Here is a 12,573-nt window from a genome sequence, read left to right on the forward strand (position 1 = left end):
ACTAAGTTATGCTGATCACTTTAATTTTTTATTTTTATAGAAATTACATATTGGCCAAAACAGTGACATATATGTAGATCAGCCACAACATTAAAACCACCAGCCTAATATTGTGTAGGTCCCCCTTATGCCGCCAAAACAGGTCTGACCAGTCAAGGCATGGACCCCAAAAGACCCATGAAGGTTTCTTGAGGTATCTGGCACCTGGATGTTAGCAGCAGATCTTTTAAGTCCTGTAAGTTGCGAGGTGGGGAATCCATGGCTCAGACTTTTTTTTTAGCACATCCCACAGATGCTTGATCAGATTGAGACCTAGGGAATTTGGAGGCCAAGTCAACACCTTGAGCTTTTGTCATGTTCCTCAAACCATTCCTGAAGAATTTTTGCAGTGTGCATTAGGCTACTGACAGCAGGGAATACCGTTGGCATGAAGGGGTGTACTTGGTTTACAACAATGTTTTTTTAAGTGGTATATGTCAAAGTAACATCCACATGAATGCCAGGACCCAAAGTTTCCCAGCAGGACATTGCCCAAGGCATCACACTGCCTCCGCCAGCTTGCCTTCTTTTTCAGCAATTTGTGCTACAGTAGGTCTTCTGTAGGATTGAAGCAGACAGACTAGCATTCGCTTCCCAAGAGCATCAGTGAACCATTGGGGTCCATGGCCCTCGCCGGTTCACTATTTGTTCTTCCTTGGACCACTGTAGGTAGGTTCTAACCACTACATACTGAACACCCCATAATACTTTTTGAGATGCTCTTACCCAGTCGTCTAGCCATCACAATTTGTCTCTTGTCAAAGTCGCTCAGATCCTTAATCTTGCCCATTTTTCCTGCTTCCAACAGATCAACTTCAAGAACTGTCTGTTCACTTGCTGCCTAGTATATCCCACCCCTTGACCGGTGCCATTGTAATGAGATAATCAATGTTGCTCGCTTCACTTGTAAGTTGTGGCTGATTGGTGTATCTATGCTCTAATCTCTCAGAACAAAGGGGTATAACGCAACAGGAGGCCCCAACTCATTACTAACCGTATGACAAAAATCTTACGTTGATGTGTAGCAGAAAGAGCAAAGCAGAAATGCAAAAGTAAGGGTTCATACAAGAGGATGTTGAAAAAACAACGCTAGTTAAAGTATGGACATAGTACTTTGTCATTGCTTTAAACAGAGCGATACAACGGTGTTCATTAACAAAGTTCCCGTGGAGCATAGTGTACCAAGTTTACACCACTAAGCAGCACGTGCTTAAGTCCACATGATCAGACACATTTCCACAGTTTCTCTACAAGTCACTTTGGCCAGGAATATATTTTTTCATTTTGCAGCCTACCATTTTTAATTTGAATACTATAGGCAGAAATACAGACTGAACAAGTATGAAAAGATATCTTTTAACATTCATAAATATATGTACACAGTCTCATATTGTGAACCTTTGTAGGATTTTAGGCACAGTAGCTTAATGCAAATTCAATGCTGTGTGCTAAGAAGCTTTAAAATAGGACTTGATACTCAATTTGCAAATATTTCAGCTAATTTTACGTCACTTACTTTATTTTTTTATACTCAACATGTTACATAAACATACAAAATACTCTTCATTTCACACCAAATTAATAGTCTTGTAGGCATAATTTTCATTTATCACCCCTATAACTACACTACTGGACTGCAAAAATATTATTATATATCTGGAAGAGAGCTATTATAAGGTTTGCACTGCACTAAAGTCAGATATTATACATATACAACAGTAGGACAGTGCTTGTAAGTGTCCAATATCACACTATAGAGCAGTTGGTTGGCATTACAAAGCAATTACATTTGTATGCAGTATCAACACCCTGTAATGTCAACTGCATTCTCTGGTTTAGCAAAATACATGAAGAGTTTCAAAATCTGTATTATTTTATTATGATGCCATTGCAAGTCAATTAAATTAAAATGCAAATTGTAATTTTCTTTTAAAAAAACCCCAAAAAAACCCATAAAGGTTCCTGTATTATAGTGTGCAAAGTATTGTGTAGAAAGGGACTGCTTAAGTCACCTTAACCACTGGTGGTGTTTAAGTGCTGCATCCGACTTGTATTTTCAACCCAAGTGCAAAGCATGCAACCACATGTGAAAATAAAACAGATTCTATTGAATGCATCCATACCTATGTGTGTTCATACTACCATCTGCATTGCTTTTTGGGTGGGGAAGGGGGGGGGGGGGGGGGAGAGGGGGGTACTTGGTCTGAACCAATGCATCCAAACCACGTTGCTGCACTTAAAAAATTGCATCTCACTGTATGGTAGCGGTTACCAAAAGCAGCCAGAGTTATGCCAATGTCCAATTAATCTAAATGGGGCTGTGTACTACATGTAGATACCAATTTCAGACGAATGGACCATTGAAATAAGAAAGGAACTCCACGGCATTGTAAATGGTTTTAAATTAGTCTCTACTGATGCAAGAGCAAAGCAGGGATTTCCCAGAACTTCACTCACCACCGGCCAATCAAATCGAGACTAGAGTGTGAAAGGCTTTTGATTGTCCTTAGCTGCTCAGCCAATCCCAGTCAATTTAGTGCAGTCATTCAGTGGGGCTCCTAACAGGCAGTTTGCAGTATTTCTTGTTTGTTTTTTTGTATTATTTTCCTTGTATTATAAATATGTATAAAAACTTCCCATTAATTACAATGAGAGATGAAAATCTGGATTAGTTTTCTATGGATTATAATTACAAAGAGAGTCAATTTAAGATTACCCTTGGATTACAAATAACGCCTTGGTCCGATTTCCACATTAAAGGGGAGTCATGCACTGTTTAGTCTGGGGCTGGTTTACGCATTCTTGTTGCCCCCCTATCTAGCACTGAAGCTAGTGAAGGAATTGGCGGATTTTAACATTATGTATGTACAGAACTTTAAATTCAATGGCCCATTTCTTTCGAATGAGTTATTACCTGTAGCACATACGCTGGAAACCTCATTGAAATTAATGGTGAAAACTCTAACTGTTGCGTTCTTGACACATTCACAAACCACACGCGAACTGCATATCAATTGGTTTACCAAACAGATAATGCTTATTCACATGCAGTAGCTCTTGGGACTATTTTGATGCAAATGTAACACCAGTGGGTAAGGGGCCTTGGAGCATTCAACTGAATACCCCTACATTAAAAATTAGCAATATAATAAAATACTTCTGTCTATCCTGCAAAAAATACATTCCCAAAACTATGCGCGTCGTATTTAAGCTTCTGTTTTGAAATGTATTCTGTTTACAAACTAAAATTGGAGAGAAATTCAAGAGTTTTATTTTGCATAAAAAGCCTAACATTAAAATTGTAACTTAAAATAAATGTACAATAAATTCTAAGCTAGTCTAAAGTCTGTCTTGCAGATTAGGTTTGTACTATTAGTAACATGAAGGAAAATCTTGGCTCATGCCTTAGTGATGTCAGTTGTTGCTAGAGAAATAATATACTGCATTCTTATGAATTATTGGCTCAGCCCACAAAATAGCAGCCTATCTGTATATAGGTAATGGGTGAGTTGGGGGGGGGGGGGGGGGGGGGGGGACACTAGTAAGCTCACAGTAGTTAGTTTCTAATTCTAGGACTAGAATTATAAATATCTGGTGTGGGCTGACAACACACAAGGAAGGTAAAACCTCAGAACAGGAAATATTCTGTTATTATTGGTCAATAGCTAGAGACTCTCAAATGCACTCTCTAAACATTATTAGAGTCATAATTCAACAAGTTGATGCAAAAATTATATTACAAACACACATTTGCGGCTTTCAACACCAAATAATGTGTCTGCATTACAAGGTATTGTTAATCATGCAGAGTACAAAATGGAATAGGTGTCCATACTTCTTATTTAAAAGATTTAAAGATGGGAAGATGTGGAGAAACACAGTTTCAGGGTATACGGATTTGAGCCATCTGTGGAAGGAAAAGTAAACAACTTTAGCATTAATACAGAATGTTCTACAATGTTTTTATTTATTTAAGAAAAGCATGCGAGAATTTTGAAAATTTCAAATTGTATCTTTTTAATTTAACAATCTCTCGCATCCAGCCGCCAGTGAATAGCATATTTCAAAATGATTTGATTTCATTTTAGTAGTAGTTATAGTATTAGCCTTGATGAGCCGATGTAAATTCAGCAGCACCTATATAGTAGTAAAGCCTGCAAGCCCTTGTCTTTATGATGCGGTCACCAGATGTGCAACACAATGACATCACATGACCCAGTGACACAAACTAACTGCAGGGACCAATTTTAAAAACAAAACTACTGCCTGCTACAGCTTTGACTAATTAAAGAATAAAAAAAAACTAAAAAAAAAAAAACACACAACCGACATACACAGCTAGCTAATCATTTCCCAATTATTATTTTTTTTTAACATTTATTTATTTCTTTTTTAAACTATAATCCAATTTGCTGCTATGCAATTAGAGTAGACAGATTCAGCAGCATTATATTGGAGTGAATAAAAAAATTGTTAAAGTTTCTTTTGCACGTAAAACGTATTTAATGTATTTCTTAGCATGAGACCCTGGCCTGCTGTCATTTCACCATCTGTGTGTCTATTTGTTCTGACATACCTGGCTTTTACTAACAAATCATGTAGATATACAATATTCCTGATGATTTGATTATTACGCAGTACAGTTAAATAGTTTGGGTTGCAAAAAAAGTTTTTTTTCCCCCCAATTACTAACCCTGGTGATAGTATATTGAGCTGCAAGTCAAAAATCTAGTAACATCTAGACTGAATGAGTGTCCTCCCACCACAAAGGTTGCTTCACTCATCTACAGAAAGGAAATGGTTTCTGAATTCAGTTTAGCAATATGTATGGTCACATTCTTAACACACACACACACACACAATTAATTCTATCTATAAATAAAAAGAGGCGGGGGGGGGGGGGGGGGGGGGGGGGGGGAAGACGCACACACAGGTTTACTTGATTACTTCAGTTGCACAGATTGTCAACAAACAGTGATCCTTTAAAGGATTCTATATTTTTTATTAATTAAAAAACAGGATATCCATGTGATCTGAAGTGTGCCCAGTTCGTTCTTTTTAGGTGAAAAACAGGTAAAGCAATTGTAGGAACTGATCCCACCTTATCCTGTAAATCTGGGAGCAGGATGACTTATGGGTAAATACAGATTGTAAGTTATAGCTTTCTACTGACATGGGTGGTGGAAGAGGACATAACCCGACCAAATCACTGCAAGGCATTGCTATCTTCTAGCGCTTATAATAGACAGCCCATAAGAACCCACTGTAAGGCCACCATTACAACAGAGTCTTCTGAGCTGGAGTGGGCAGCACAGTGGCCTAGTGGTTAGCACTTCTGCCTCACAGCGCTGGGGGTCATGAGTTCAATTCCCGACCATGGCCTTATCTGTGTGGAGTTTGTATGTTCTCCCCGTGTTTCCTCCGGGTGCTCCAGTTTCCTCCCCACACTCCAAAAACATACTGGTAGGTTGATTGGCTGCTTTCAAAATTGACCCTAGTCTCCCCCTCCCCCTGTCTGTCTGTGTGCGAGTGTCCTATATTAGGGAATTTAGACTGTAAGCCCCAAAGGGGCAGGGACTGATGTGAACGAGTTCTCTGTACAGCGCTGTAGAATTAGTGGCGCTATATAAATAAATGATGATTATGATGATGAGTGAAGAACTGCTGGCATGAACAGATACGTTTTGTCTGCCTGGCCCTCCCTGCTGTTGATATTGCACTTCTCATGCAGCAGTGACAGAAAGCTATAGCAAAAGCCGACAGCTCTGTTCCATACCAACACCCAATGCTCAGCTGACATGCGACAGTGAAGGATTATCTGCGATTCATACTCCCTGATCCTGAAGTCATGTCATGAACCAATCTAAAAATTAGGTATTTTCTTTTCAATCATAGGAGCGTATTCAATTGTCGGCGAAAATGCCGAAAATCCTGCGGTCCGCACAACGATTTCCGTTATTACGGTAATCGTGCGCGTAAAAAACAGTTAATACGGTAATTTACCCTCGCTGGATTTTACCGTATTAACTGTGATAGTTTTAGCGCCGCTGGACTTTTTAACAATTGAATATGCCCCATAAAGTCTTGTAAAAGCAGCAGAACTTACTTGGTACTCTTATCTGGTAGTGATTTAATACTGTGAGAGAGCTTCAGTCTTTGTTTCCCATTCCAGCAGGCCAGACAGTGTTTTAGATGATGCTGTAGGAGACATACAGTATAAGAAATTAGGAAAACACTCATACACAATAAAGAGATGGATAATGTTAGAGGTAGAAGAAGATTATACTAACGTTTTGCATCAAACACTTTGTATTTGATGAACTTAGGGACTTCGTGGTCTTGACAAAGCTGCAATAAAAAAATAAAAAAAAATAAAAAAAAAACAGTAAAAAAAGCAAATAAACTGCGTGAAATAATTTCAAACATTACAAGTCTATTATTTTTAGTTTTACAATTTACATATTGAGCAAATGTCATTTTGTGCTTTACTAGTAAATTAAATAAACTAATGCATATGTAACCTTCTACTTTCCCTGCAAGTAACCGATATACTACCCACATCTACACTGTAATCCTGGCTTACCTTTTGGAAGATGTCTTCTTCTATGCACAAGGGGACATTATAGTAATGCAGAACACAAGACGGTGGCTGGATTATGTTCTTGGAGGCCTGCCCAGCGCTGGTAAATCTATTATTCTTGCTCATGGCAAAGTCCTTGTAACTGCTTGTACCATCTTCAAGTTCAAATATCTGGCTTGGGACCACAGAGTGCTGCTTTGACACGCTGAAAAAAAATAGAAAGTAATAGGCATGATTTTTATATATATATATATATATATATATATATATATATATATATATATATATATATATATATATATATATATATATATATATTCAATTTTGGAACTCATTAACAATAAAGTGAGATATGATTGCATACTTATAGTAGATGGGTAATAATATAATATTATTAGTATTATTATTATTAATATTAATAAAAGTAAAGTAACAACAATCTAAACAATAGTAACGTGGACTTTTTCAAATTCAGACTGTACATATTTTTGGCTCTACATTATTACAGAGTACATATAAGTTTGCTCAGTTTAGCAATAGTGATAGTGTCATTTAAGCATCTATTGGTGATCTGCTACACAAGATAGGTTCCAGCTCAACTACATCATTAGGTGGAGGTTAGTACTTGTTAAAACAACATTACATCAGTTTAAGGAGTTTGCAACACTTTATTTATTTATTTATTTTAAGAAGTTTAGTAAACTAAAAGATATACACGGCAACATTAGATTTTAAATTGCTCTGACTTTTTCCAGTCAAAAAAATGTGGGGGTTATAAAGAGTATGTTACACAATTGCAGACAACTGTTTTTGAAATAAAATTGAAATATAAACAATGGTGATTATATTTATTAGCATAATCGCATTTTTCTTACCAAACATTTAAACGCTTTCCGAAAATCTTCACGTTATTTAGATGAGTGACTGCCCTTTCTACAGCATACTCATCACCCATCTCCACAAGGGCAGTGCCAGGAATAGTCTTCATAAACTTTACCTGGAATTAAGAGGAAGAAGTATAAAAACCTAAGCAAAACTTACAGGAGAGCAGTTCATAAAACAAGCATCATTATAGCAAACACTTTTTTTTGCGTGATTTTTAGAGACCCTTATGGATAGCTTTTTAAAGTGTCCGTTCACTGAAGTACAAGCAAGGCTATGAGATAAAATCTTGGTGAAAAAAACCCCCAAAAAACAAAGATACCACATCTGTCTGAAATAATAATAATAATAATAATAATAATAATAATAATAATAAATAACAACAACAACATCATTATACTTTGTATTGTAGGGTTCATTTTAAGCTCTCTAACAGTCTATTTTTTTATTTGTGGCTACAGAACACTTCATATGCCCAGTGGGTAAAATAATGACAACAAACTGACTGGCAGCAATATCTATTAAGGCAAACGACACGTTTTAGATTCACTCCTCCCTAATATTAATGTTGGTGTGTTAAGAGATTGTGTCAATCCTTTATAGGACCAAACTTTTTTTTCAAAGAACCAAAAAGATAATGATTAAATTTGCTTTCACGATTGCTTTGAAATGGAAGCTTTCTCCTTTTTACCTCCTGTAGAATGCAAAACTCTAAATGTTTGCAGAGTCATACTTGTGGTTAAGGGGGGACATTACTTACGCAATGTGGTTAAATGTTGTGCATTTAGTCTCTTTAAAGCACTGAAACCTCATCCACCCCCAAAATCTTAACAAGTTATCTAAAATAAAAAAAAAAAACAGAACAAAAATCCTTGTCCAACATATTTTGGCAGCTGCTAAGAGAATTCTACTTAGGAACAGGAAGAACCCTTTGCCTCTCTCATTGCAGGAACTCAAAAACTAAAATTGGGCATGATGCTGCATTGGAGAAAATGACATATTTACGTGACAGTGGACACGTGTTTGGGCAGGTCTGGACCCCATGGTTATTTAGGGAGAGTCAAACTCAATCACAATCCCCATAGTGCATAGACCCACTCTGCGCTTATGCCTAGGACTACCCTTAGAAATGTTTGCTCTTCTCCCTCAAATGTAATCTTTATCCTCAATCATATTAATAACTGGTATCCTGTGATCCTCCCGCACATACACCAAAAGCAAAATACATTTTTCTTTAGTCTTAAAAGTATATGTCAGTGATTTTCCCTTCTGTCATTTTTTCACCCCCAATGTCATAAAACACGATACAATCAGGCAGGTTATCTTTTATATCTTCTGTTTATTTAAATGTATTTAGAATGTATGCACTTATAATGACTCAGTAAAATAGGATCTATTCAGCAATTTTCTCATTTTTCTTGCACTATTATGTTATCCTATTGACACCGTTAAGCAGTTTTATGCCATCCAACTGTGCAGCCTATAAAACAAAAATAGGGAGTTGTTTTCTGCCTGTGTCATATATCTCGACCCAGGCCATGCAGAAATGTCATCATACCCAATCCATGCCAATGAACCCTGTGCCCAAGCTATTATTAGTAAACAAAATCTAATGTAATTGGCAAAGTTTTGATAAATTTTACCACTCTGTACTGGAATAGATAATTATGTGTATGGGCAAACAGAAGGACCACAAAATCAATTATTTCTTTTCAAGGCAAGCTCAATATCTCATGTATGTTCTAAGTACAATGGGTGCAAATTGTTCAAAAGATCTTTTAAGAACTAGTTTTGATTAAAAATCATAAAAATTGTTGTATGTGGGTAGCTTTTCACAGAAACAGGTAATGACCTATATTAAGAAAAGTATACATTCAACTAAAGAGGGGGGGGGGGGGATGTGTGTACATGTGTGTACATATAATTCCCAATTTACCTTTTCAATGTTACCGTATAAGCAGAACAGGTTGAAAACCCGAGAGCAGTTCATCTTTTCTTGATTGCAGACCACTAACCATGGCTACTGAACCAACAGGAGGTCCACCATGGATGTACGAAGACGTCTGGGGCAAAGGATAAGAAACCAGCTCTGGAGTGTCCCTAGATCCCATCCTGTAGCGATTAGGCAATGGTAACAATGGGCCATGGCTTCCTATACATGGGGAATAAATAGACTGATTTATGCATAGCACTTTGGTACCGTAAAATTATTTTTTTTTGTGCACAGTCACATTTTGTTAAAGTCACTGCTTTGGTATACAAGACTGGACAATCATTTCACTACAAGCGCCACTGCCATATCTGATTAGGTTGTGGGAAATGCCCATGGCCCAAATTTTGTTTATGGGCACTGTACATTCAGGAGGGTGAAAGTGGTTATTGAAGGGGGGCAATGAGCAATAAAAAACCTTACTGGTCATCTGCCACAAGAATACACTCTATGGGGCATATTCAATTGTTAGCGAGACGGGTGAAAATCCCGCGCTCGAAAAAAAAACAAAAAAACCTGCACTCGTTTTTTCCTGTTCGAGCGCAACACCGCTCAATTCAATTGTTAATATTGCATCCACCCCCTCGCGCTCTATTATTGGTCCTAGCGAGTTTGAAATGAGGAGTGGTTAAGGCAGTCATTTTAGTATAAAAAATTAATGCAAATTAATTCAATCATGAATGGCCCCAGCACTGCACAAGAGAATGGGCCCCCACACTGCAATCAAGAAGGGCCCCAGCACTGCACAAGAGAATGCCCCCCCCCATGGACAGCAGATTAAAAGATTTTACAAGGAGGTAAATTTTTTGCCATTTACAAACATTTCTTGAACACTGGCCAACCATGGACATTTGTAAGGTACAAATATTTGTGGGACAGTGGGCAAGCCGGACATTTCTTCGAAGGTACAAATAATTTTTGGGACTTTGCGTAAATGAGTGCGTGTAGGTAAAGCATCATAAAACTGAGGATTTCGTCCATGGTAAATATTTTTTTTTCAATAAAAAAATCTATGGTGTACATGAGGGTGTTTACTGTATTTCTTGGGGTTTTATTATTTTTAATAAAGATTTGTGGTTGGAATGAGGGTGTTGTGCTTTTATTTAACATTTTGCTTTGTGGAACTACAGATCACAGCCAGCCGTGGGTGTAAGAGCATGTTGGCACTTGTGGTTCTACAAGTGCAAACGTGCCATGGGTACGCTGGTGTTTGTAGTTAGACAAGTAGCAGCATGCCCACACTATTTAGGCCAACATGGCTGGCTGGGACATGTAGTTCCACAAATCAAAAAAATTTTTTTTGTTTTTTTTTCCATACAAAATCCCCATTTATTACCCTACTACCCACAGCCATGGGGTAGTAGGAAGAGCCCTAGTGCTATCGGCACTGGGCTGGGTGTCCCTAGGGGGGTGACCCGCTTACATTTTTCAGCGGACCACACTCCCTAGGGAATCCAGGCCAGCGCTGAACAGTCTGTGGGTGTTTAGTCATTATGGCCGTGGGACCCAAACTGCGTTCCCCCCCCCCCCTCCCCCTGCTATAGTGCCTATCACCCCGGCTGGTTTGCCTAGTGCTGGTTCAATTAAAATAGGGGGAACCCTACACCAAATTTTTCAAAGATTTTAACTCACACATCAATAGCCTGCCAGCACTAGGGCTAAGACTAAATAGAGTGGGGAGCAAACGATTTTGGTTTTAAAAAAAAAAAAAACAACATGCTACTTTCCACCGAGAGCTGACTGAGGTCAGGCACAACCACCCCCCCCCCCCCCTTAAAAAAAAATGATGTAAAAAAGTTTAAATACATGCACCACTAATGTTTTTTCTAAAGGGGGAACCTTCCAAAAATTATTAATTATTATTACACTTAAAGTACTTCTCAGTTTTTAGGTTATTTTTATGAACTTTTACACCTATTTTTTCAGTTTAATGTATATTTTTCTTAACTTAATAAAAAAAAAAAATTCTTTGAGCAGACCATGGAGGTGCGAGATGAAACAGCAGATTTGCCTGTTTCACACTCAGCGTTAAAAAACAATTGAATAGCTTTTTCCGCTGAGGGTTCGCATACAGCCTAGATTAGAATTGCGGGAGAAGTTTCCACGCTCGAAAATAAAGAAAAATAGCAAAAAAATGACTTAACGTGCTCGAACTTCGAAACTCGCTAACAATTGAATATGCCCCAATGTCTTTCTTGGCTGGAAAGGATAATCTCCCTGACGTCAGCTAGAATTTTGCCAATTCATACAAATTCTAGACATCACTAGAAAGTTGAAGAACCTGGTAGTCTTCTAAAAAGCATTCATTTAAGAAAGTGCAGAAAAGAAAACCTGGAAGTGGCTCAAGGAACACAAACTTTTTTCTGTACTCCACTCTACTAAATCCACCAATCCCAATCTATTACAACCTATTAAGAAAATGTCCTCCATAATTATTCAGAACACCACATTTACAAATGTTTAAAGCATTAGCGATAAAATTATAAAATCTTTTATTGTTTATTATGCATGTGCTTCTATTAATTAACAGAAACATACTTTAAATTCTACAATGGGTCACTTTCTCACTGAGGTTTGGATTTCTTCCAAAATGGTTTATAATAGTAATATCCCACCAAACTCTCAAGACTGTTGTTTACTGCCAACTCCAATTAAAAGGAGAATTTCAGGCACAATTTTGTTACCAACAAAAGGAAGCCTACTAGGTAGCAGTCCAATGCGTTTTCCCCCCACCGGGCACCTGGTAATCACCACTGCAAGTGCCGTCACTTTGTTATAGACGCAGGAACTGAAGAAATGGAACCACCAGATAAGATTTATACAGTTGTCAATGGGGAGTGTGCCCTGAAATCAGCAAGTGTATCGTTGTGGCAGCAGACCATTAAGGCTTTAAATGTACATTCCCCCCCCTGATAGCCATATAACTCTTATAGAGTTGTTCCACCCCTCAAGAAGTCAGACAATGGCACCATCTGTAGCAGTGACAAAGTAAAGGACATGGTCTTAGGGGAGAGACCACCTTGATACTGGGGAGACTTTTGAATTCTAAATTAGAGTTATTCTATAAATTATGCTTAATCCC

General features: G+C 37.8%; 1 protein-coding gene across 1 annotated transcript in view; it reads right to left on the minus strand.

Annotated features, from left to right (window-relative positions):
- Window positions 1–3,306: 3,306 nt before the first annotated feature.
- HNRNPLL (heterogeneous nuclear ribonucleoprotein L like) overlaps window positions 3,307–12,573 on the minus strand; it is a 39,016-nt gene continuing 29,749 nt past the window's right edge. The window contains 8 exon segments of the mRNA XM_075203690.1: window positions 3,307–3,946; window positions 6,146–6,184; window positions 6,187–6,237; window positions 6,330–6,387; window positions 6,623–6,824; window positions 7,495–7,616; window positions 9,438–9,503; window positions 9,505–9,653. Coding sequence (XP_075059791.1) covers window positions 3,891–3,946; window positions 6,146–6,184; window positions 6,187–6,237; window positions 6,330–6,387; window positions 6,623–6,824; window positions 7,495–7,616; window positions 9,438–9,503; window positions 9,505–9,653 — 743 coding nt within the window. The 3' untranslated portion in view covers window positions 3,307–3,890.

The sequence above is a fragment of the Mixophyes fleayi genome, chromosome 3, assembly GCF_038048845.1.
Source record: "Mixophyes fleayi isolate aMixFle1 chromosome 3, aMixFle1.hap1, whole genome shotgun sequence".
Taxonomy (NCBI): domain Eukaryota; kingdom Metazoa; phylum Chordata; class Amphibia; order Anura; family Limnodynastidae; genus Mixophyes; species Mixophyes fleayi.